General features: G+C 39.0%; 1 protein-coding gene across 7 annotated transcripts; it reads right to left on the reverse strand.

Moving 5' to 3' along the window:
- Positions 1-89: 89 nt before the first annotated feature.
- On the reverse strand, positions 90-26,672 carry WDR47 (WD repeat domain 47). 7 transcript variants are annotated; one of them, XM_074832685.1, is made up of 16 exons: positions 26,474-26,672; positions 25,074-25,202; positions 20,372-20,538; positions 18,791-18,874; positions 18,152-18,236; positions 15,740-16,542; positions 13,041-13,167; positions 11,027-11,205; positions 10,658-10,915; positions 9,911-9,986; positions 8,198-8,355; positions 4,735-4,904; positions 3,619-3,789; positions 3,102-3,233; positions 2,157-2,375; positions 90-1,485 (listed from the first exon to the last, which is right to left on the reverse strand). In XM_074832685.1, exons 2-16 carry the CDS (start codon positions 25,188-25,190, stop codon positions 1,343-1,345), a joined length of 2,889 nt encoding a protein of 962 aa, XP_074688786.1. In that variant the 5' UTR covers positions 25,191-25,202; positions 26,474-26,672; the 3' UTR covers positions 90-1,342. The 7 variants fall into 7 exon arrangements, with proteins under 7 accessions (XP_074688786.1, XP_074688782.1, XP_074688787.1 ...); XM_074832681.1 differs by having other exon boundaries at positions 13,041-13,170; XM_074832686.1 differs by having other exon boundaries at positions 13,044-13,167; positions 26,474-26,671.
- Positions 26,673-27,023: the final 351 nt, after the last annotated feature.

A 27,023-nucleotide genomic window follows, 5' to 3' on the forward strand; every position in this document is an offset into this window, starting at 1 on the left:
TTTATCATTCTAGGCATACAACAGATTTTGATGTACAGTTTAAGTATCAGAATTAAACACCAAGAATGCAAAGCAACAGATGAGACAGCTGCAGGTGTTGGAGGTCTTTATTGAGATTATAGCACAGATACACTTCTATAGTTACCTTTCCACTTTTATACAATAGTTAAAAATGCTTGCTACAGTGCACATATAATTTAGTAACCAAGAGAATCCAAAACTTAACTGCAGTTCAAATAAATAAATAACCTAATGTTTAAGGTTTATATTTTAATAAGGAAAAGGAACTGTACAATATGAAAATATAACAATACATAAACATTAGAATCTAAAGTTTTGTAGAAATAAAACTGCAATTTCCCATACATAAACAGTGCAAGAAATAAAATTCAGATAAGCTTCTGAACTGTGAAATTCCAACAATTCTTAAATTATCATGCAGACATAGCATTTTAAGCCATGCTGGTTTCTATTATAGCATTAATGGTATCCCTTTTACTTGAAAAACTGATAGCCATTAAGCTCACTGTGACAACTGCTGCCAATCCACTCTTTTCTACAGTACATTATACACAGAGGTATTCTGTTGCATTCAAAAAGTAAAATATTACATGTTTCTACAGAAGAAAAAAAAAAAAATCAGTATTTTACTTTTTCCCCCTCCAACATGTTAGCTTGTTCAAAACTATGTCATGTAGTAAAAACAGCAACATTTCCCCCAGTTTAGATGAAAAAAACCCCACACTATATAATGGACCATAATCAAGATGTGGTTACTGCCTAGTCACCTTTCAAGTTCAGAATTTATTACTGAAAAAGTTTAAATGGTGGAGATGTTATAAAGTTTGACCTCTTGTTGAGAAGTGATGAATATAATAAACCTGAAAAAACAGTGGAAGTAATTTATCTTTTGTGTGTGTGTGTAACTAGTTTACATACAGACTTGAAGTGTTGTTCAACTTAAGTTTCTATATAAAATTCTCATTGAGGCAAAGACCAAGGAATGCAATTAATACCAAACTGTAAACACGTCATTCATGTTACTCTGAGTGCACATCGACAACATAGGAGTTCTCCTCAGACTTTGGCAACAAGACTAGGTCACATAGGTCACAGCAGCATGAGTTCACATGGAAGACTGAAAGCACTGCAAAAGAACATACTAAAAACACCAAGACCTCCTAGAAACCAGAAAAATCTGTGACAAGTGCCCCTCCTCTTGACAAGACACTCTTCTGCTCAACTGCTGCTTTCTCAATGCCTAATTATTATTATTACTTGGTTTTTACAGTTCTGTAGTCTCAGGTCTCTGTGCTTTAGCTGCATAGGTTGCCTTTGCACTCTAGCCGTTATAAGTCCAAAGAGTTACAGTTCTGTCTGCAGAAGATGACAAGAAGGAAAGATCTTGTGTGTGCCATCTGCATTGAATAACTTTGTCCTTGTGCTCTCCCACCACCATAAGAGGAAGCTGCTTCGTGAGGTCCCCTATGGCAGAGGAACAGAAATCATTAGTCAGTTCATGAATTTATATCCCAGCTCTTTGGCTTTTTGAGGTGGGTTTTTCAGTGGTTTGTTGTTTGTTTGTTTAGTAAAGCTTACATATGTATTTCACCTTATGAAGCATACTTGACCCCTCTCTCTCTCTCTCACACATACAGAGCATAACACAAGGCCCCAGTGTTTTGGTTTCTAGGCATTACTGGACACAGTACAACTTTAAAATACAGGTATTCAGAGTTTAACAGTCCAAGAAAATCAAGTCAATTAGATATACCCAGTATCTTATTTCTTCTTAACTCCTCCCAATAAAAATAAGCATCATTATTATTATTACACTTTTTTTAAAAAAGGTCAGTTTTAAGAATGCTGCCTGAAAGCAATGGCCATCTCATCGGGTAACACTGTTAACTACTTTTTATCATTAGACCCTCCCATCCAAAACAAGATTTAGTTCACAGCCTACATTGTTAGCAACAGAACTAGCCAATTGCAAACACCATGATCACATTTATACACGTTTCAAACCCTTCAAAGCTCTACTATTTTTCCCCCTTTTAAACTAAAACTTGATCTTTGAACCAAGTTCTCTTACAACTTCAATATTAGAAGCACCAAACTGAAAGTGAACCTAGTATCCTTTGTAGGATGTTTGTTACCTTGCAAGTCTGTCACCTTTATTTTCATATCATATGATCCTGTGAGCAAGTAGTGTGCCCCTGGCGAGAAGCGAACAGAACGAACATCACTGGAATGAGGATGATAGCTCTGCACCATTCGTCCTCCTCGAATATCGTACAACATACAGCTAGAGTCCTCTTGTCCTGTGGCCAGGAGACGACCACTAGGATCAACAGCTACGGAGGCTACAGCACTTCCTACAGGAGAAAAAAAAGCCCAACACACACACACATTATACTTACGTACCTTTATCCAAATAGCCAACAACTTTTTTTTAAAACAAGAACAGACATTGTATAAGAATACCAAATGCTGGCCTTACATTTAAGGTGAACATACCTAGCTACTGTTACCTTAAAATACAAAAATTTTTATGTTCTAGCACTTAAAACTCTGAAGCCATAGGTCACATAGGAATGGTAGCAAAGCCACTATTAAAGCTGCATGAGAAAAAACCTGTTTCATCACAGCAAAGTAATTCGTTATGAAATAAAGAATAATGCAAAGAATCCCCCCCTATTTATTGCTCCCCCAAAATAAAGAAAGGAGAACCTGAACCCAAGTGATTCTCAAGAGTCCTTTTACAGATTTCTATAGAGTATGTTAACGACCTGCAAAAATGTCTGCTCCTTCCCACCTTTCCCTTGATTCTGAAACAGTTATCTTGTGTCTTGTTTTATTTTAACATACTTGGAAGTGTCTGTTTGAAAGTCACAAGGCAAAAAACTAGCCAACTTTTGAAAAAAAAATTACTTAAAAAAACCCAATCAAAACACACAGGTAAAGATATCTTCACAACTTCTTTTAAAGTCAAGCTGCCATTCTGTGATGCAAAACCCCCTTACATTCACTCTATACTGCTTAGACATCTTTAAAATATATTTTTATGCAAGAATGGTCAGAAGCACAATAGCAGGGCTTACCTGTTCCATGAAACGTTGTTCCCACAACACGAACACAGCTTGGCACTCTCAGATCCCAGAATCTTACAGTCTTGTCTTGGGATCCAGATGCAATCATCCAGCCACTCCATGTATAAAGTGCTAAAATATGACCTGTGAACAGGAAGACTTCTTGATTTGATCAAACACCATTATTCAGATAATATTACAATTCTGACTATATTTTCGCATCCAGAGATTGAACAGCTCTATGGAAAACCTGCAAGTTGCATAATCTAAAATGCCAACAGTGTAAGGCAATACCCAGTTTTGCATCTTCTCTGGAATGAAGCATACATTCTCTCCATTAAATCAACACCCAACATATTTAAAAACAAACACTCCCTGCTTCCCTCCAAAATACCTCAAGAGCATTCTGGAAAAAAAAAAAGTCTTGCTAGAAAGAAATACAGACATTAAAAAAAAAACCAAAATCAAGAACTTATTAGAATATAATACAGACTTAAAAAGTGCAAGAGAGAAACAATAACATCCATACCAGTGTGACCACTTAGGGCATGCAGGCCTTGTCCTCGCTGACAATCTGTTGTGTAAATATTACAGTCCCCTGCCCCAGCACTTATTAAAATAGCACCACCACTTTCTGGGCCTTCCATAAAAGCAAGGTCTCTGATTGTCCCATCGTGCATGCTGAACTCCAAATCTGGTCCTAAAATAATTTAAAAATCAAGGAACAAAGTGAGGCATACTGTGTTTAGTACTGTTAGTGCTGCAACCTTTAAAGCAGCTACAGTGATAATACAGAGTATTGTAGGCAAGGGTGAGTATACTACCAAGTATAAACACTGTTGTGCACTTTTCATAGAACATACTATTTCAGTTACTAGAGTTCAAATAAAATATCTAAAAATCTTATTTTTGAGTGTTCCTTGAGCTTCCTACAGTTCCTAAAGCGTTGCTAAATGTATGCAGACCATCTCCACAGGCAATACCAGCCAAGATTTTTAGACATTTCTTTTTGTAAACTATGGTAAACTAAAGAGGCTTTCTCTGCCGGGAGAAAAGGATCACTGAGAACACTGAACCACACAGGACAAGGTAGCTTAAGTTTAAAACAGGAAAAATAAGAGCCATATGCGGTGTATTGATTTGGAGGGTTGGGCATGCAAAATAGTATCTGCTACGAGAGAATCCTTAGACTTCTGTGACTGGGAAGAAGATGGCAGAACTAGACAAGAAAAAGGGGAGCTGGAAGTGGAAATAAATGCCTACTGACAGTCAATAACAGTGGTGGGTAAAAACATCTGGTTATTTTACCATATCTAAAAAACCCCCCCAAAAAACAACCCAAAACAAACCAAAAAACCAACACCCCAAGCCTACCAGAAGACAGCACAATACCAGAGAGTGTTGCAAAACAAAACCAAAATGCAAACAAACAAAAACCCAAACAAAACCCAAAAGATAATCCCTAACCCCTCAGTGGATCTTTGCTAGACAGAGACCTACAGTGATGGTGAAAGGGAAAAGACACTAAAGTATTAGAATAAAAATAACAAAACCTATTAGCTACATAATCAGTGTAATTTGTACGGTTTTGCCAAATATTGGAAAATAATTGAAAATAAATTCTTTAAATACACACACATATTACCTGTTGCATTACAAGTGTCTGCATTAAAAGGCAGTACTTTCACATATTTATCATTAGAACCAGTAGCTAACAGCTGTCCACAGGGACTCCAGGCTACACAGTAGATTGATCCTTTATGATGCTTGTTCCTTTTGAAGCGAACTACAGGTTGTTTAGGAGCATTATAAGCACTAGAAAAAAAAAAAGAAGAAAAATACCCAATTTTCTTGTATTTTTAAGGAAAGCAATGTATTCTAAAATGAAAATACTGTTTTTCTATTATTTTGGATAACATGAAATACATATGACTGTTTCTATTGAAACATATACATGTGATCTAAGACAAAACAAAAGGATTTTCTCCATTTCGTTTTCCCAGTTTTTCTTCATCTTCCTATTGTATCTGTGACGGGACATGCAAAAAGAACTTACATGGTCCCTTCATCTATAAAGGGTTGATACAGAAAAAATAGAGTAACTACCTCCTACATACAATGAAACCTTAGCCCCAGAGTACTAAATTGGTAGGATTTTTCTTTATATTCTTCATACTTCAACAAATTGATCCTGTGGCCACTCTTGAACATGCTTGAGTTCAATTAAACAACAGTAGGCCAAGAAAACTCCTAAGGCACACACTACCTATGGTAGTACCCAGTGCAGCTGGCACAGCTAAAGGCTGGGACTAAACTATCAGGCTGCAGACTGGGAAATCCAGATTCCTGAAAGAAGAAAGCAGGAAGGTGTTTCCCAGCCACCAGACAATCCCTAACTGGGGATTGTGTTTGGTATGACAGGGTAGTTATATGACTGGGCTCCATATACTTGTGTTTGGGGCTGTTGTTGTGCCTAGTAGTACTATAACAGTAAAAACTGAAGCCTGCTGTTTTATCCAAAAAGTTGCTGTCTATGCCATCCTTGCTGTCAGAATGAGTGGGATTCATCAAACACTTAGAGTGGTTAAAGGATCAGGAAAAACGCTTCTGTGTTAACCCTACCTGGGAAGACACAGAAAAGTGTTGTCTTAAGTCAAGCAGTGTCTCCTCTTTTTGTTATTTATTTTTATTTAATGGATAAAAACATACAACAAAAGAAGAAACTCATACATGTTCACCATTAAGAGCTGTGCACTGGATATTATTTGTCAAATAAAGAGACTCCTAAAGTGTCACTCATCTACTAGAAAATCTAATGCAGCAGTCTGTGCAAGAAAGACACGTTCACCATTATATGTTAATGCAGGAATCTTCACAGCATCTAAACATGCCAGACATTCTTATTTCCAAAACCATATCAGCTTTACACATGGCTGAAATAAAAGGAACAGTGCCACTGATGTACATTTCCTCTATTTCAATTAGCTTCCTACCATGTTATTTCTCTGTTCCCAGAGCAGGAAGTAGTCAAGTGCTTAAGATAAAGTACTGCTGTACCTAACTCCAGCAACATTCACTCCAGTAACATCAACAATAGAAATTCAACTAGTTAAATGGCTGTTGAAAAATTCAGAAACATACTATAAATACTTGAACAAAAAGAGGCAGAGAGAAAAAAACAGAAGACAATCATCTATTTAAAAACTTTTGAGATAAACGTGGCTTTAGTAAAGATCACTAAAATAAATCTACATGGAAGCTAATTTTATTTTGTTGCCAGAGAAGAAATCCATGACAGATTAGCCTAAATCAGGATCATCATTCAACACAAACTACAGAGCTTCCTAAACGGCCTAATGTCTTGTATCACACTCAGAGTTTGGATTCACAGTTTGTTAAGAAATGGAGGCAGCAGCTGAGAATCACTGGCTTTGTCAGGACATGAGAGCACCTGTCCAGCACAGAGACCACATGCTGCCAGTCAACTGCGTGAAAGCACTGTGATTATTTGAGCAACATCTGCAGAATTGTCATGTGTATCTATCAGTGTTTAATCTCAAACATGTGAAAAACCCCGCACTATTATTATACCTTTAGAGAAAGGAAAAAAACCTCCACAAACCCAATCTGTCCTGAATCATACATCGGTTTGAAGGACAATTTTTAAAACTTAAAAAAGTCCTAACAGAACTCTGATGTACAATTAAACAACTGCTATTTACCAGATATTCTACACGATTATTTTGAAAAACATGAAAAATTTTGAATGAGTGTCTAGACTCTGGTTGTTACAAAGATTAGAATATCTTTAGAATAATGTAATCTCTCTGCTGATGTCCCATTGTGAAATGTTTTTGGCAGACTGTAAGCATAGTGAAAAAAAGTAAGAGGAAGTTCAGAATTAATGAAACGTCAGTATTCCTTTCATATCCAGATGCACTATGTCACTTGTCACATCAGATCGTGCACTGTAACTAGACACTAAGGCTGCAGAGTCAAGCCAACCTTTTCCAATGGTTAGAATAACAAGTTGTGCGAGAGCAGACCATAGATAGCCAGTAAAGAAGCATCCATTCCACTGAAAACGTTCTGCACTCTTTACCAATCAAGAGGCTGTCTGGGCTTCAAGTCCAGCAAGTCAGCTTGTATTGGGTATTGCAGAAATCAACTTTTTTTTTTTCATACATTGGCAATAAGTATTTTGGAATTAAACTTCAAAGGCTACCTTACTGATGATATTTTAAGGAGAAAAAAAAAACCTGATTACTTTTTGAACACTATGGAAGCCTGAACACGGAGTCCTAAACTGAGAAGGTGTCCCAGATAAAGTCACCGCGCATACTTGTAGCTCTTTCTGAAATTGTGAAGTTTTAGATGTCTGCACTTCCCCTACTCCAAGAAAATACCTTAACTAGAGCAGAGACAAGGAGATTGTTATTGAGACGGCAATATTTATTTCCAGGTCAAAAAAATATTTTCCCCCCTCCTATCAAAAAAATAGGAGAAAACAGAAAAGATGAGGTATGCACAGGAAACCACAAATAGAGCTTTTCCTGTCAAGGAACAAAAGAATCAGGAAAAGAGTGTTTATAGTAACAACAGGCCATAATAGACATGCTCTGTCAAATTCTGCTGTAAAAGTTTAAGAGGATATTGCTTTTTCTACTGTTAAGACTGTCCTCCTGCCAGAAACTGCATCTCATGAAGCCCAACTTGTGCTGGCTTGGGATCTGACACATGCTTTCTCCCACTTTTACATCTGGAATATCAAAACCAGAGGCCATCACAGTAAAGACAGAAAAGCCCACCTGCTGAGACAAAAATAACACTTTTATAAGGAAAGGAGTGGTATTGGTAGCAACGCATCTTGCCAGTAATGGAAGTGAGCAAAAATGCAGCCCACAAATACATAAATTCTTCAGCAGATCATCTTATTTTTGTTTAGCAGTTTAGGTTTCTAAGTAGTGCAATGCTCTCCTTAGAAACCTAAGCTGCTAAACAAAAATAAGATGATCTGCTGAAGAAGGTATGAAATGTACAGATACCAGTAGCTGCAGGAGAAAAGTGCTATGACACAGAAAAAGAAATGATTATTCAAGCTTTCTTACCTTGGGTCAATTACTTCTGGATAGGCACAAACTCTCAAAGTTTTAGAGTTGGAGCCAACAGCATACAAACTCCCACTGGGATGAAAGGCTACAGCTCTGACAGCTTGTGTGTCTTCTAGAGTATTAATGCAAATGAACTGCTTTTTTGATTTGTCATCCTGCGTAGAAGGATAACAGTCAAATTAGGTTCTGCAGCATAGAACTGGACATTTAGAAGTGGATGCAACTGTTTTGCAGAATAATGTAAAACTACTGTACCAAAGTATTAATAAGTAGCAGCACCAGGCTAAACTATTCAAATTACAGATTTGTAACGCAATGTCTACTCCACATCAAGGAATAGCATACTTCAAACAGTTCTTTTCTTCAACTCACTTTTACAGCTAACATTAGATTAATTTTCCTCATTCTCCCTCCAGGCTTCCAAGCAGCTTTTCTTCTTCTAAACAGCCCATCTCAGATGCATGACATTACAGTTTATTTCTGTATAAACACATTTGAACTGTGTGAAATTTGCAAGGGGAACAAAGCTGCATTTTTAGGGAAAACAGTCCAAGTCATAAACACAGTTTATAAAACAAATATAATACCAAAGAACCAGCTTTGCACACTGTAGATAACACAAAGTTATCATAAAATGACGCTGAGCTTCATTACATCATCGTCCTGACAACTTCATCGCCACCTTTCTAAAAATTTTGATTTTTATTTATCTAATGCAGAACTTTGGAATGTACTTATTACAAAGTTATTCTCCTAAAGTTGGGCCACACTGACTGAAGTCCAACAATCAGTATTTCAACCTGGAAAACATAAAACAATGGCTGTAAAAGACATCCCATTGGAATCTGTTGTCCAAGGAGAAGCTGAGACAGCTGGGCCTGTTTGGCCTTGAGATCAGAAGGGCTTTTCAGGAGGGGTGTATGTGTGTGTAAACCTCATCAGTGTATATAAACGTACCTGACAGGAGGAGTAAAAAAATGGAGCAAAGCTCTTCTCAGAGAAAGGACAAGAAGCAACGTACACAAATTGAAATAGAGGAGATTCTACAACTACCTGAAAGGAGGTTGCAGAGAGCTGGGGATGAGCCTCTTTAACCAAGTAATAAGTGATAGGACAAGAGGTAGTGGCCTCAAGTTGCGCCAGGGAAGGTTTAGACTAGATATTAGGAAGTATTTCTTTACAGAACGGGTTGTTAGGCATTGGAATGGGCTGCCCAGGGAGGTGGTGGAGTCCCCATCCTTGGAGGTGTTTAAGAGTCGGGTTGACATAGCACTTAGTGATATGGTGTAGTTGGGAACTGTCAGTGCTAGGTTAACGGTTGGACTAGATGATCTTCAAGGTCCTTTCCAACCTAGATGATTCTGTGAGATTCCATTTAAACTTTTTTGTTGCTTTAAAAACACTATGAGAGTGGTCAGACCTCAGGTTGTCCACAGAGGTTTTGGAGACTCCATCCTTGGAGATACCCAAAACCTAACTGGAGCTACCCCCAATCAACCTGCTCTCATTGACCCTTCTTTGAGCAGTGGGTTTAGACTCAGTCTCCAGATGTCCCTTTCAACCTCAATAGTCCTGTGATTTTGTAGGTACTGCATCAACTAAAGTTTATTCTAAGTATCTGTTAACAACGAGAGGATGTTACAATACTTATGATTAAATATTGAATCTTGTGAAAACACAAACTGTAAACGACAAAAAGAAAAAACTCACCTCATCACCTCTTGTCCTACTTGAATTCCCTGAAGAGTCTTCCAACTGTGGCTGAGTGACACCATGTTCTGATACACTGTTTTGATTTGGTGAAGAGTTTAAATGCACAACACCACAGAAAAAAAAAAGGCAGAGACAGATTTGTTTATAAGTATTTTTTGGACTGAAGTTACAGTTGCAGTCATTCTCAGAACTGATTAATTGGTGTGAACAAGCATTCTTTATCATTACACTATTATTTTTACAAGGGGTTGCTGTTTTTGCAGTAACTTCAGGCACTAAACAACTGAATGCAAGTTAAAAACATTTGTTTTCATCCATAACATACATATGTATACACACACGTGGAAGAATGGTTGTTGCTTTCAGGTCAACACTACCTTTAAGTTAACAGAAGAAATCTAGTTTCCATTCTGCCCTGCCTCTTTCTCCACCTAGTTTGTATCTCGTAAAAAACTAATAGAACACAAAATAAACAAGAATTATGCATATAAAATGGAATAAAAAGTCTGAAATTAAAAATAAACATAAAATGTAAACCATAACAAATAACCACTATTTCTCATGTGTGCTGTCAAAAAAAAGATTTTGTAATCCCTACAAAAATATATAGAAAACACTCATCAGGAGAGAAATACCCCTATTCAATGACAAATTCATTTGATAACTAAAAATAAATACAAAGAGCTACTCCTACAGTGCTAACAGAAGGGTATCTCCAGTCCTGAACAGTCTCAAATAACTTACGTTTGATTCCCCTGTACAGGTGACTCTTCAGGAAAGGGTATCTGATTAGCTGATCCACGCTTTCGAGGAGTGCTTGTATTAAGATTTGGGCTATCAGCTGTTATCCTCTGACTAGCATCTGAAGGTGCTGATGTAAAATTACTTGCTGGATTGGTAGATGCATTCACTTTGCTCCCATTACATTGCTGGCTAAGTGTTTGCACATCATTTCCAAGACTGTCCATACCTATATTCAATTCTCCCAGTTTCTGGATAGATCTAATAACAAATGACAAGGAAAAAAAAAAAAAAGACCACCAAACCAGGTTATTATGAGAACTTGAGAGGGGATAGAGTGGGTGGAAGGAGAATCAACAAAACCCTCCCAACCTGTTAAGAAACTGTTCAGTAAGATTCTGTTGCTGGTCAGCTCCATCTTCTTGATTTACACCTCCTTCCAACAACATTTGCTGGTACAACTGTCGCTGTTGCTCCTTCTGTTCTAAGTGCTGCTGGTAACGTAGTCTTTGTCTGTAATATTCCTGAAACTGCTCTGTTGAATCACGAAGCTAAAAAAAATGATAATTACTGATGAAAATGAAATAGTTAATTGTGCTACTTAACCTAAATATTCACTTTCTGGTTTGTTATTTCACTGCAGGCATCAAAAGGCCAGCAGATTCTCCTTTGAGGAGCAGTGCTTTCATTCTTCCATAAAACCAGATACAATTTACATGTTAAAAAAGGAAATCACTGCCAGCCTGTGCTATTCACTGTTGAAGTAGTTCTGCCGTAATTCAGGAGGGGACTCCCCTTCCCTACAAAGCTTCCAAAGTATCACTTAAGAGCAAAATGAATAGGTGATTGGAAACTGAAAATAAACATCAGGAAACAAATGTAAGCTACATGACATATTACAAGTCATATTTTCACTACAAATTCTCTATTTTCTGCCATGTTGACACTTCCCTGCCACCAGTCTGCAGAGCAAATTTACCTCTCCCAGTAGCCAACCTTCAAGTGGTCTACCCAAGCGCTACATCTTACTTTTGAAATTGGTGCCTTGTTGATACGTGACTGATACTTGTTTGTTGCAATTTGAGTCAATCCTTTGATCCTTTGAATTCTGTGTCATTATTACTCAAACTAAGACCTAAACCTAAAATACCTTGCCCAGATGCTCTATTCTGTAACAATGTAAAAATAAAGCTATTGAAAGAAACTTACATTAATTTCTCACTTGCACAGGTATATACATATACCACTATAATGTGGAAAACAAGGTGAAATTGGACTGGGTACTGCATTCTTTTCTACTTGTGTATAATAGTCTGGCCAACATCCTCACCTACAGCACAGCATCTCCTGTCTTCATTCTCTCCTACAAATTCTGCATCCGTTTTTTTGCCTTTGGAAGCCTGCTCTGTTCCATGTCTAGCTAAGCTCTTTCCTCCCTCCACTTATTCCCAATGTGCATACATAGTACTGCTGCAGCAGAGAAGTTACTTGGCAAAGTCCTTGATGGGAGCGAAGTTCTCAAGTTTGAAGGACTTGGTTAATCCTCCAATAGGCCCCGTTGCTTCACTCAAGTCTACAAGAACATAGCCCTGTCAAGTCTAGACTGGTTTTCAGTACCACATAGATGTCATAAGCCAAGACAAAGTTTACTTAAAAAAAGAAAAAAAAAAATCAAACTGAAGTCTGCAAACAAAACAGACTGCATACTCAATGTTATTCATCATTACTGAATTAAGAGACAGATATTTAAAACTGTGGAAAAAGAATAGAATAGGTAACTGTTCATTGTTTCCTACTGAATTTTCCCTATATTGCTGTTAAGGAGAAAAAAAGGAAAAAAAAAGGATAGTCAAGGCACAGGCCTTCAAAGATGAATCCAAAAAAAAGGTTATGCTATTGGATTCTGAACAGCAAAGATAGAATTATCCAATTTTAATGTGTGTTCCAGGCAGAAAATGATGTGAGATGACCTTTCAAACTTGGTGTTAACACCAAAAATTGCAGGCTACATACCAGATTCCTCACTGAAACACTTAAGGGGATTCTTAAGCATTGTTTAATCCAACATCCAACATTGCTGGCTTTGAGTACTGCAAAGCTTTTTTTTTTTTTTTTTAAGATATCTACAACAGTTTAGCAACACTGCTGATGTGAGAAGGCACACTAATCAGCTGCATTACAGAGTCAAATGACAGCAGAACTTTATACAATGGGAAAAAAAAGAGTAGTTTCTTATACAAGATGCAATATGGTATTTTCACTACAGTAAAAACAAGATTGAAAGCAACCCATTGTCACGCATGATGTTCTCAACACAAAGGCAAATCATTATGAAGTGATCAGAACACAGCTCAAAAGGCCTCATTATTTTTAAACAAACAACCACTACCTCATTCTTCTCTTGTTTGGCTGATCCCTGACTCTGTGATCCATTAAGTGGTTCATTTTCTGGAACTGAACTCTGGCACAAAGTCTCACTGCTGATGGGATGCTGTGGCTCCACGGGAGTATCACTTCTTGCAGTAACATGGAAAAGAGGAGAAGCTTAATTGAGAAAAATTAAGAGTGGAAAATCCCCCAGTAAGTAGATAAAGATAACATTCTAGAGTAAAATCTGATTAACACAAGTGTGCAAACTACTTAAAGCACATAAAACTTAAGATATTGCTTAGGAAAAAAATGCAATATGCAATGGGTCACTAAAGAAAACAAAACCCCTAACAAACAAAAAGCACAGTCAGTGTGCTTTGTTCCCACATTTTCAAAAAAGCCTTACCACTATGGGGTATCCAAATTCCATGTTTTCTATCCCTACACCCGAACTATATACCCTTTAACTAACAAGTTATTCAAGATCTCCTATTTCCAAAAGCAATTATGTGCACGGAATGTATCGGATATGCTATGTGACTCATGTCTTCTATAAGGTATTAGTTTAATTACCGTTACCAATCTAAATTTAAACTATGTTTAACATCCATTGGCTTGGACATTTCCTGAAAGTGCTACAGAGGAAAATGTTTATATCAGTTTTGTTATTCTTGTATGATATAAGTATTTCTGCATGGAACTCTCCCCAAAATGCTTTAGCAATCAGTAAGTACGGAGAACACATTTAAAGCCTTGGATTCCTATCTTCAGTTTTGCCAACTTAAAGTCCTCTTTACTCAGCAACTTGAAGCAAAGCTCTTTAAGAAGTTACTTTAAACTTCTGGGGTATCTCTGTAAAATAACAAAAGTAACTTAGCTGACTGAAAAAGACAAGCAATTGCTTGCTGAATACAACTTATAAAAGAAATACAGTATTTCTGCCGTGTGCAAGAGGAAGCAAGGGCCAGATTTACATAAAGCTCAGCTTCCCTGCTTCCACCCTTGCAAATATTGTTGTTTCAACTGGACACATAATCTGAAGTTGGATTTTCTTCTGAAAAATGAAATGCCTTCTTTAAAACTATGGGTCTGGCCCCTTAACCTAATTCTAACCTTCAAGAGATGTATTAATTAATGAAAAAACATGTTAAAAACTATAAGCTTCATTTAACATCACATGAAAAAGCTGACACAAAGACTAACTGCAGCAATTTTCTGCTTCATTTAGCCCACAAGATAACTCTATTTGTGCAGAATTATTCCAGTACACTAATATTGAAAAGGGAAACAACAAGCTTTCAAGAATCAGTTTTAACCTTGGATCCTGGGCTACGTGCACAAATATTAAGGTTTGTGTATACAGATTGGTAAAATTACAGGATTCACAATTCATTAGTATCTTCAGGGTACACTTTTAGAGAAATGTAACACAAGGGATACTTCCCTAAGACTTAGGCTATCCACAAAACCTCCAGTTGTGAAGATGCTGGTAAAACCAGAGATTTAAACTGGATAATTTAGAATCAAACAAAACAGCTCCTTTCAAGATAAGCATTAAGGTAATGTATTAAAATATACATTACTGTCAACATTTCCATTATCACTGGTGAAATGACATCAGTATGATGACGTTTGTTTCCTTTTTCTTGAGTTCAGTTCCAGACGCTCTTTATCTTAACACAAGATACAGAATTTTGCTCTAAGGCAAAAATAACAGTGTCAGCAACTACAGCCAGGATTGAGCACCACAGCTCTAAAAGTGTCCTCTGCTGGCCATGCGCCCCACTGCAGTGAGTTACCCATCCGGTTCTCTAAGAGCCAAAAAAGCTGGCAGCTGCTTTCTAGAGAAGCATGGATATAACACTTAGAAAGGGGCAGAACTGCCGATCAAAATAAAGGCCAAGCAAAAACATGATGATAAGGTCTTAATTGACAAATACGATTTCTCCTAGTTACCAGGACTTTTGTCTTAGATGGTAAAGAGTGCAAAGTTTTGATACAGTCTTTAGTTCTTAAGGAAGGAGAAAAGTCAGTTTTGCAGTCTACATTGTATTAAAAGAATTTATTAATGGCATTCACTGCTATAACCACCCATATAAAAACATAATACATTCAGCCGTCTTATTCTGATGTGGTTTGGAAAAGGGTAAGTAAATATTTAAGCAGAACTACTATTGTAACAATTGAAGCAGTAAGAGGACTGCTACAATAACAGCATATAGTGATTTCCACTGACCTCATCGGGACTATTTCCATATGTAAATTTTTGAAGTATGCTTAATCATTTACAGTGTCAGGACCAAAATTTACATATACTTGAGGACCAAACGGGATGGGGAAGGAAGATGGAGTTACAGCTTTCCACTGTCTCCATTTATTAATCTGGAATGAAAGAATTCAGTAATACTGAACACAAATCTTAGCTAGACTCTACTACATAATCAGAGCACATTTGTGCTCTGCACTAGGATTTCAGTTTTAAAAAAGTCCAGATTGAATCCATAAGGCTCAAAACCAAATATGAAAGTCTACTTTGATCATGAAAGTGTAAGGAAGAAAACACCTTCTATACAGGGTTTTAATTATAACAGAATTTAAACAATGGAATTATGTTTCAATGGTACAGTCATGTTCAAAGTTACAATGCAGGTAGGAATCCAGTTTTATCAAGTGCAAGGTAAGCCAAGGTAAAAATAAAGCTACAGTTGCGCTTACCGCTCAGGTGACTCTTCAAAAATGCTGTGACACTCAGTGTTCTCAAGCATGAGACTTCGGCTGAGGTTCTGTACTCCTGGGTAATGGAAATTAGCAAAGGAGTGTGACATAGGAGAAGTTTTGGTCCCAAGGTCTGTGACTCGCTTATCATGATTTGTTAATCCACATGACAGCCCATCTAAGGCAGGATTTAAGGAGCGGGTCATGTAAGCATCTGCTGATTGAGGCCGTCTCATTGGGGATGATGGATAAGGAGAAAGTTTGCTGATGAGAGGTGTCAAAAGATCAGCATATGCAGCTTTTGTAGGCTTGAGGAGTTTATCAACATGAATATTAAGCATCTTCTGTTCAAAAGCACAAGAAAAAACAGTAGCTGGTAGATTCTGCAGCCATGACAATAAGCTAAGATCCAAGTCATCACACCCATTACCACACAAGAGATCGATGCCCAGCAATACTTCACTTTCTGTGATTTCTTCTCCTGTTGCTTTACTCTGACAGAATTCCACACAACATTCATAAAGCAATCCCTTCATTACAAGCTGAAATAAACGATTGTTACTTGCTTTGAAGCCAGCCTCACTCAGTTTCCTATCGGCAGGAATAAACTCTGCCACCATGACGCAGGCTTCTTCAAAGCAGTGAACCCGTGCAGTGCTGGGATTCCAGTCCTTGAATTCTGCGTGGTTGGTCAAGCGAGGCAGCGTCAGTAGCAAGCAGAGCTTACTATAGTCTTCCTTAGAGGGACAATATTCTTCCAACGCATGTAGGCACTGTACAGCCTCTCGCATTGTAAATTCCAGCTACAGAAATATTAACATGAACAGAGTTGTTTGCAGTACATGTGTTTCTACAATAAAACAGTCAGTTGAAGAGGAGCAGGCAGTAGCGGAATTTCTCCACTATCTTTCCTTTGTTACTATTACTGTTTATATTTTAATTAAAACAGCATACAATACAGTCTGAAACTGCTGATGCAAATGCAGTTACAACAGAGCCAAATTCCCAGACGCTTTGACTTCCTAAAATCCCCTGCCCAGTCCCATTTTCTACAGATCTATGGAACTTTCTCATGTCACTGCAGGTTTGATAGGCTTAAAATTTTAAATCTGTAGCTAAACAGCTCCACTTCTATTCTAGCACTGAAAGTTACTTCCATTCTCAAAGCCAACTGACTTATTTTCCCCTTTTTTTATTTTATGAAAAGCTACTGGCATAAGTTATAAGGCTTGTACATTTCACTAGTTTACAGTGATCAGCAACTTGGAGTGACTTTTACAGTTCAAAATGTTCTCAGAAGATCAGACCTCCAAATGAATAGAAGGCTTTAGTAAAAAGCTTGTTAGCCAAAAGCCAAGAAACCATGTTAAACACATAATTTGGTATTTTTAGTTACAAAGATTTAAAAAAGAGTAAAAACCCTGACTTACCCATGTTACCTAGGATATGCTCGATAGAGTATCCTTCCATCCAGAACATGCCAAGATATTTGGTAACATTCAAAACAAAAAATAAAGGATATATCTGCATTTTTTTTCTTCTACTGCTATCTAGCAACAGTATACTGATTGAGAGATTAGAGGAATAGTACCCCTTTCCTTTACAACTATAAAGACAGACTTACTTTTAGCTTTCTCTACACTGTCAAAAGAAGACCCTGCAGTACAATGTATATGTAATGGGACAGAGAATTAAAATCAATTCAGTTTGGAAAATGAAATCAATTGTCTTAAAACTACCAGTATTCTTAATTTTTAATTTCATAACATTTTTGTCTTAGAAATTTGGTATTCCTGTTTTATCAACATAAACGAAAAACCCTAATTAATTTCATAATCTGCACACCTTCTTTGCCAGTTTATGTTTCTTTCCATATTGAAAGCCTAAGTTCACAACTCGTGCCATTTGCACATTTAACTGAATCAGTCCTTCGTGAACACATCTGTTCCCTCCAAAGAAACAACTGTGTCCTTTCTCTATAAAAGCACAGAAATTAAGATTAACTCAAATCAGAATCTTTCACCTGGTCCTGATTGTGACAATAAATTTCTGTGATTCAGAGACTTGCTTCAGAACAATTTCGGGGAAAAAAAAAAAAAAAAAGAAGAGTCCTGCACTTGAGCATAATGGCCTGAAGTAAATCCCAGGATCAGGACCACAAACATGGCCTGTGGTCACTGATCTGTGCCGCTAAGTTTCAAATGACCCATGCATGCGCAATTCTATTTGAGACCTGGAGCCACATTCATTTCCAGAAGATACCAATTATTTTTTCCCATTTTTTATGAAACCATTTGGTAACAGCCAGAATTTGTTTATTCAGTGCTGGGAGCTTCTGCTCTGCCTTTAATCAGAATATCTCAAGAGGCTTCCTGACAACAAAAAACCACCCAAACCGAAGACAATTCTTACATGCTGAGGCTCATCTTCTGCTGACATCGCATTGTTTACACATAAGGCTTCCAAGAACTTCTGCTTCATTATAATGTAACGAAATCTGCAGGTGAGAAGTGAAATACTACACATCTTGATCCAGTAGCTAAATATTCTTTTAGAGACGAGCAAGGTATTTTACAGCAAATCTGATTTAGACATAGAAATTGCAATGACAAGGAACTCTGATGTGAAATTTTAACAAACTGGTAACCACAAAATTATTTTTTAACAGGAAAGTTATTTTTCAATTATTGCTTTCAGAAATATTACTTTAAAAACATTAGACACTAATAAGAAAAAAGTATAGCAATCATACTTATTTCTTGAATGGAAATATGACAGAGCAGCTAACTGTAAAAACTATAAAAATAGTACAACATATATCATATTGCTAAAGAGTATGGCAAATGAAAACTCATTACAGACTGCGTGCACATATTTTTTATAGTTTAAGTTAAAAAATGCATGCACACACTTAGGAACTGTATACAGGTTAGAAAAAAACAAAAACTAAAGGTGAAAAACTTAGAACTACTGCTTTCATACACAATACTTAGAAATTCATGTATTTTCCACAACTCAAAAAATTGAACTCTGACATACATTCTATTTTACCTTTTCTTGTCGAATTTTTCCATACATTCGAGAGGCTGGATAAATTGAAGAACCTCATCCCACTGACCATCAAGAATCAATTGCCTAGAAAAAGAAAGAGTCACCCCTTCAGTTTCACTGGACAAGAACATCCTTCCTTCTAAGTAACCAGCTCATTTAAACACACAACAGGTGATCAACCTGCTTTGAAAAGTTACACAGTGCACAGATGCCAAGATGACTCTCTGACATGACTAGTAATAGGAACAAAATCCAAGTCCTTTCTCAATATTTTGTATTATGCAGAATAACTGCATACTGGAAGGATTACTTTTAAAGGCACATCCAAAAGGACAAAATGGTCCTGTGTCTCCTACTTCACCTATAATTCTCATTTAATAAAAAAAAATCTTACTTGAAGAGTACAAATAAATATATTGATTCAACAAATACATCCTGAAGAATGAAAGTGAACTTAAAAATGAGTTAATTTTAATTGCATAAATATTGCTGGGCCTATTTCATAATGGGGGGTGGGAAAACACACAGCTCCCATATTAAGAATGTAAGAGCAGCAGCTTGGCAGAACTATGCCAGCACAAGAGCTCCAAGACCAGTGGGCCAGACTGCACAGGTAGATTAGTTTCATTTCTTCACACTCTCATTTCACAAAGAGTTCTCCATAAAAGGCCCAGATCTACAAGGGGTGAGTTTCTCATTAGATGTATACTGCAACTAAGCTAAAAATGAAACAAACAAGTAGTATTAATAACTTTAATCTTTAATTCTTCTTGAATTTAATTTTATTCCAATATCTGTAATATTAATCAAAAGGATGCGAGGTGAGAAATCTTGTTCAGTGATAAAATAGTTTTTGATGTTTTAAGAACAGCTGGATAAATTATTTTGTCATGCTTCTACAAAGTTAAGTACTTTGACATGAAATAGAAAACAGCAATGCTAAAAACTAGCATGCATCTACATACAGTGACTCCTTTTAATAATTTTGAGGGCAATATCCTGAATGGTAAATAAAACTCTCATACCTTGATGACAGCAGAGACTCCTTTCATATCGTTTAATTTAAGAGAAATCTAGGTATTATTTTGAAATGCAGATAATATTTTTGGGGAAAATCTTTGGAAACCAGTCCATTCATCTCAGATCTTAGCACTAGAATATTGTCAAAATACTTTATTTATTTTAGAAGTCAATAAACTACACATTCAGTTTTGTGTGACGTGGTAAGCAGATAATAACACATCACTGATGCCAACAGATCTTGTTCACCATCCTATTTCTGCTCACATGCTTTCCTTGACTTAACCTGCACTGCCACTTGTTAAGACTCCTTCCCACTTGAATTCATTAGCATGCCAGAAAATGACCAAGTTAAAATGAATGAACAAGCAAACAAAAAAATCTAACTCAGCCTATATTAACTTCAGAGCTGGAACACGATGCAGGGCTGGAGCACAGAACTGGGGTCCGAAGAAGCAGACGAGGGTATAAGACCTCCGGTTTAGTGGCATGGGGCTGCCCACAGACCAACTGTATGTTTTCATAGATGTCGTATTGAAGCACGAGAGAAAGAAGTCCTACCTTAGAAAAAGCATGTCATCTGAAAACAAGCCATTAATGACCCCACTTTCTTTCTCAAGTGCCAGCATACTGATATGAAGTTTCCTTGAGTTCAGAAAATCTAGTATTAGTTTAATTATTTCAGCTTCTTTAACATTCACTGTTTCTTCAGCCGTCATGATGGCAGCCTAAAAGGGAAGAGATAATTTTAGCTATGATCAATATCTTATTTTATGCTTGGTTAACAAATGTTGGCTACTAAAAAAATCAAAATACAGGTTTTTAGAACAGAACATTGCAGCATTACAAAAATTAAATAGACAGATTACAAAATTAGTTTTAAGAGGTTGATTATGAAGCCACAATTAAGACCTAACAATGCACCTGAATCTTTTTTGTCCTATGCATATACTGAGGATAAACAAATCTACCAAGAAATCAATCCTTTTGCAGTGTGAAAATATTGTACTTACCAAGTCTGCAATATTAAAATTCTCCTTTCTGAAATGCAAACAGTGAAGTTCAAAGAGCGTAAAAGTGAGCCAGTTACTGTGTCATTATCTAGAGATCTTCTATATAAACTTAAATGTTTCTAACACATACAAAAGGCACAGCACACTAAAAATGCAGTCTCCTCCTACCCCATTTCTGAAGTAGCGTATGACAATTAAGCCAGGGGTTTTCACTCTTTCTTCATAAGGACACCTATTTCTGTCTATATGCTTCATGAAGAATCTAAAGCTTCAAACCTAAGGTGATCTAAGCCAGTTTGACCACCGACTGCCAGAGTCCCACTCACTCATCTGCCACCAGCCATGTGCTCCTGGCCCTTCCTTCGCACTCCTCACTTTGTCACTGGGTTAGCTTTTCCACCAACTATTGTGGTGAAGTGGCTCAGCAGTTTAATGATCTCTCCAGCCAGCAGAAACGAAAAGTGGGAAGATGCAGCTGGGGCAGTGAGAGGCCAAGGACATGGCTGCCAGCAGTCAGCTCGTTTAAAACCCCCATGGATGCCACATCTAAGCTCCTTTGCAACACAATTCCTCCAAGGATATGAGAGTTGTAGCATGTACTTTTCTTAGGAAACCTAAAATAAATTCTGCTTCTGGCTAAGTCTTGCATGGTTCCTTAAGTCTGACAAAGTAGAAGCTGTTCAACTGGTTTTTTTAAAACCTTAAAAAGACTTTACAGCTGTAACTCCCAAGCTGATCTGCTGAAAACTATCTGGGGATGTGGGGAGAAACCCTGTAACCCTGCCAAGCCACGTAGCATTGGCTCATCAGGAACTCTTCAAAAAAAGCTAGCAGCTACAAGAATGCTATTTCACATCAGGAAAAATTCAATTTAAGCCCATGTTACTGCAGAAAGGGGCAGTCCCTCTTCTCACCTCTGCACTCAGCCACAGGTCCCCAGCCACTTCATGGCACCCACAATGGAGCTGTATGGTTAGCCAGATCACTCCTCTGATCCAGGCGCTAGTTCAATGTTTATTCACTCCCTGGACACAAGGAACTGACAGAACTGTACTTTCTGGCAGTAGCAAAGTCTGAACCTGACTTAAATTGATGATGGGAGTGCACCAAAGAACAGAAGAGGCAAGTACCAGAGAATAACCGTCAGCAGGATGCAATATCCCCAGGAACAAGGAGAGACAGTGGAATAACAGGGATCAGAAAAATTAATAAAGGCAAGATGTCCACAGGAATAGGTTATAAGCTAAAAGTGCTCCCACTTATAATTCAAAAGGGGAAATAAAAATACACTTAACTCCTGCACACAGCCATTTACTTAGGCAGAAATCTAGCAACTACACAACCAACCACAGGTGACGCAGCTCCCAAGACAAGCTGTAGAGATGATGCAGCCTCCAGATACGCTGGCCTAGGACAACTGAAGCCCATTAGCTAGTTATCTATCTCATATTAGGAAAGATGTACAGAGGCTGGTAATAAGAAATCAAACAACAGATATAAGTTTGAATAAACCAAATAAGACACTCAAAGTATTAACAAGAAATTAATTATTTACCTGAAAACAGGGGAAGAGACAAATACTGCAGTGAAACTTCTCACTGATCATCATAAACCAATGCTAATGAACTTGAAGAGATACAAAAAATTCGGCATTACTAAGAGGGGGTTTTGTACTACATCGTCTGAATCCCCAGGTTTTCCATCTTCCTCACAGTTGTACGCCAACTTTTTTCCAAGTAAGTTTTTGCCAGAACTAGGAAAGCATTTGATTATAGTAGCATAGCTTATTTTGGAACAACAGAGACCTAGTTGTGCCAGATGAAATGGCCTAACTTCTTTTTAAAAATGGCTGCGCCTAATTCTCATTTTAGTCACAGAAGACTCCAATCACCAAGTATTTTGATGGGTCTCATGAAAGACACACCCAGAGACCATGTGCCCACTCTCAGCTAGTAAAGTCAAAGGAAAAAATTAAAATCTGGCTTGCAGAATGCTTTGCTGCAGGAAAGAAGGCAGATAGACACACAAAACCAAAGCTAGAACCTGAAACAGTGTTAAGATGTAAGGAAAAAGCATCTTTCAACAACTTCCCCTTTTGGCAACTGGATATGGATTTTTGGTCCCAGAGAAAAATTCAACCCTACCCTTATACACTGAAAGAAAAAAAATCAACACAAATTTAATGAGCAGTTTAGTATTAACATCTTAATTCCCAGCCACACCTAATGCATTTGCATTTCTCTTATTATGTTTCATGGCACTGGTGGTTTTTATATAAAACAAATTGACTTCCTTGCCAAAAGACAAAGTAAAATTTAAGCAAAGCTATACTGAGACTACCCATCAGAAAACTACTGGAAAAACTCAGACTTAAGACTCTCTTTGAAAAAAGGAACACCAAGTCCAGCTTTCTTTTCAACTGGATCTACTAGACTCAAGTCTAAATGGGAAGCCACCCGACATAGCTTCAAGATGGTCTCAAAATTAATTATTTATATATTCTATTGATGGAAAAATGAGCATAATACTCAGTACACTGCTTAAGAATACAGCTACATTAAGTAAAATCTAGCATCAGCAAGAAGTTGTCTTCCATTTCCATTGTAGTTTTAAAAACCCAGGTTTGTCCTGAACATAACACTTTATTTACTTTATTTATAATGTCCATATAAATTAGGATAAAGGATGATCAGCACATTCCATATATGATATGGGAACAGTAACAGCACTTTGGGGGTCCTGTTAAGAAAAATGTAATTTCTGAAGAAGAGTCAAAGTAGACTGATAATCTCAGACATTAACAATATTATGAAAATATTTAGTGTGCATTTGCTGTCAGAGCAACACGAATAGCTAGAAAAGAATGGTAAACCTACTAGAGAAGATTTTCACATAATTTACGATTTTTTAGGATGATGAGCTTAGACGTCTCTTATAAGCATTATACTGTCAAAATAACAAGCAGCACTGTAACACCATAATGAAATTATAAATATACACAGACTTATGCATCACCCCCTATGAAATACACCCGTTTTTCTGACATTCAGTGGTGTGTGTGTATGCGTACAAATAATAATAATAACTAAATAATAACAACAATAATGCAAAGAACAGCAGGGAAACTCAAGATTAGAGATCAAGCTTCATCTTTGGTCCATCCCACCATATGGCATTCTGCCAGCACATATGGCACACAGCATCACAATCTGATCAGCTCAAGCACTAATACTCAAGAATGATTGAACCACAGCCTTAGTTTGAGGTACAAATGAAAGTAAATAAGTATTAGAGCTTAACATTCCAGGTGCCTTCTATCAACCAGGTTTTTGCTACCACCTTTTTATCTTACCCAGTCTTTTCAGAACAGCACTTTTCCACAACTACCCTCCTTCCTTTTCTCTTGTCCATTCCCCCTTATTATCTCCCCCTAGTTCTGTATTTAAATTTGCTTTCCTCCTAATAAATCTACATCAAGAAAAAAAACCAAGTTATTGCCACAAACCTGGCATATGTTTTTCTCTGTAGCTTCAATGGACAAGACGTCCTCTAAACAAGCTCTTTGAAACATAGCCTACCTACTCCTAAATTTTCCACAGACAGGTTTCACTCCTGTTCTTAATCATGTTCTAATAACATGTCAACAGCAAGAATCTTCTCATAATGTTATAAGCATAGAAAATAATTATTTAAAAAAATAACCACTTAGGCATATAAATATACTATTTCAGGAAAATGTTTCTAGACCTGCAATGTCTAAAAATAGTGTCTAAATAGTCTTTCCCTAAGTCACCTCCCTTAGAAGAAATTTAAAATGTATACACATTCACGTGATAGAAAGTTAAAGTAAGGTTTAATATTCTGGAAAATAAGTAAATAGTGAAATTCTAAAATAAGTGTTATACCTATGCTATTTCTCATCTGAAATAGATCACTTGCCAATAGTATACGATATGCATTCACAAAACTGAGCAAAAAAGATAAAATAACTACTCAGAAATACAGGAAAGAAGTATTATAGTTCAAATCTTAAGTGTCATACTGAGAGAGCAGCAATATGTTTAAAGGGAGAAGCGATGCCTAGTTAGAAGTCTTGGTTTGCTGACTTCAATGACAGCTGCAATGCATATCCATAACCTCAGCATCTTGGTGAGCGATGTCACAGAAAAACTGAATGTGAAGTAGCAACACATATTTAAAAAGCTGGCTGGAAGTTATTTCACCTCTTAATCCACCCCACAGTCACTTACATAAGACTCTTGGGCCTGCCCAGAGGCCACTCCGGAGTTCCGCCTACACAGACCCCACGGGGGACTCGGGGCCTGGTCAGTACCTAGTGGCTCCGTTTCTGATGTGCCCTCAATCATCTTCCAGTTATTCTATATCAAAAGAATTTACAAAAAAAAAAAGTCTATAGGCCAAATTTTTTATTAGTCATCTTCCAGTTATTCTATATAAAAAAAATTTACAAAAAATGCCTACAAGCCAAATTTTTTATTACAATCGATTCCCACAAACAACTGTTAGTGCAACTCACCGACACCCGTTTTACCCTCAGAGATTGCACGATCCATTATTTCAAATGAATTATATTGAAAGCAGTAAGCCCTCAATAGAAAACCTTCACCAAACTTTGTAGTGGAACTCTACGATTGAAACATTATTTTAGTCCGATACACAGCAAATAGGTATCCTCTTACATACCAGCCTTTTCTTCCTCACACAGATTTTTCACTGGCTTGCCCTCTCGTAATTCATTTTTTTTTTCACCCTGCTTAGATCAGCTGTTGCTTTAGAGCCACCACAGTAATCCTTATCTCACCAGGCTTTAGAGGTGACCGGCAGAGCTCTGTGCATTCATCAATCCCTGTTACAACATGCACACTCTTTACCCAGAGCATTCTGCATCATGAATGCCAAAAAGGTGTCATTAAATTATGCAATACTTCCATATTAGAATGAAAATAGAATGCAGAAAACTAAAAAACCCGAAGAAATGGCAGAGATTAGAAAGGAATGCATTTGGACTAAAAAACCCCTCTCTTGCTCCAATTTTTTTTTGCCTCTTCACGTGCGATTCCACACGAAATCCAGCTCTGCTGGTGAAAGGGTTCAAAACAACCGCACTGTTTAATTACACAGCGCCCAGCCTGAATTAGCATTTCGGGAATGTCAGCTCAGCACCAGCAGCCGGCAGGGCCGCAGAGGAGCCGACGCTCCTTTGAAGCGGCCCCGGAGCCAGGGCACACCCCGCCGCCACCGCGCCCGCCCCGCGGCCGGGGCCCGGGCACGCACCGCGCCGGCCACCGCGGCCAGCCCTGCCCGGCCCGGCCCGCCCGGCCCCCGGCCCGCCCGCGGCGGCCACAACAAAGGGACGGCGGCGGCCGGGCGTCGCCGCCGCGCCGGCAGCCGGGGCGAAGCTCCCTCGGCGAGGGCCGCGCAGCACGACCCTGCCGGCACGCCAGGGACGGGCCGCCGAGTGGGGCGGCCCCCGCGGCGGCGAGGCCGCCGGGCAGCACCCACCTCACGGCGCAGCGGCCGCAGCCCCCGCCCCGCGCTGTCCGCCCGCCCCGGCCCCTCCCCGCCGGGGCGCTGCCGGCCCCTCCGCGGCGCGGCCCCCCCGCCCTCCGTCCCGCCCGCCGACACTCACCTGAAGGGCCCGGCGGCCCGTTCGCGCCGTCACCAGCGGGGCGTGAGGGGAAGATGGCGGCAGGCCTCGATGGGCGGCGGGGCGGGCGCGGGCCCGGCAGCGGGGTCTCGGTCTCGGCGCGGCTCCCGCTCGGCGCGGCGCTGCGGCTGCCACCCGCCCTCCCCGCGGACTGACCGGCGGCGCCCAGGGCCCGCCCCGCCCCTCCCCGCGCCGGGGCGGGGTGCCCGCGCCGCTGCCTGAGCGGAACGCGAGAGGGGAAAGGGGCGGGCCGGGGCCGGGCCGGCGCTGCGGGGGCGGGAGGGACAGATGGTGGCGGCCGCTGCCGCGCTGGGGTGGGGCGGGTCTCGCTTTGTTAACGGCGGGGCGAGCCCCCGCCCGCCGGGGCCGGCAGTGCCGGCGGGGACGGGCCGTGCCCCCCGCTCCCCCCCGCGCCCTGAGACTGAGGTAACCGCGGGAGGGGGGGCGCGGCCGCCGGGCGGGGCGGGCCGGGCCGGGATGGCGGAGCCGGCACGGCCGCAGCTGTCAGCCCCGGCGGGTGCGGGCTCGGCGT

This window comes from Strix aluco, chromosome 8, assembly GCF_031877795.1.
Source record: "Strix aluco isolate bStrAlu1 chromosome 8, bStrAlu1.hap1, whole genome shotgun sequence".
Classification (NCBI taxonomy): Eukaryota; Metazoa; Chordata; class Aves; order Strigiformes; family Strigidae; genus Strix; species Strix aluco.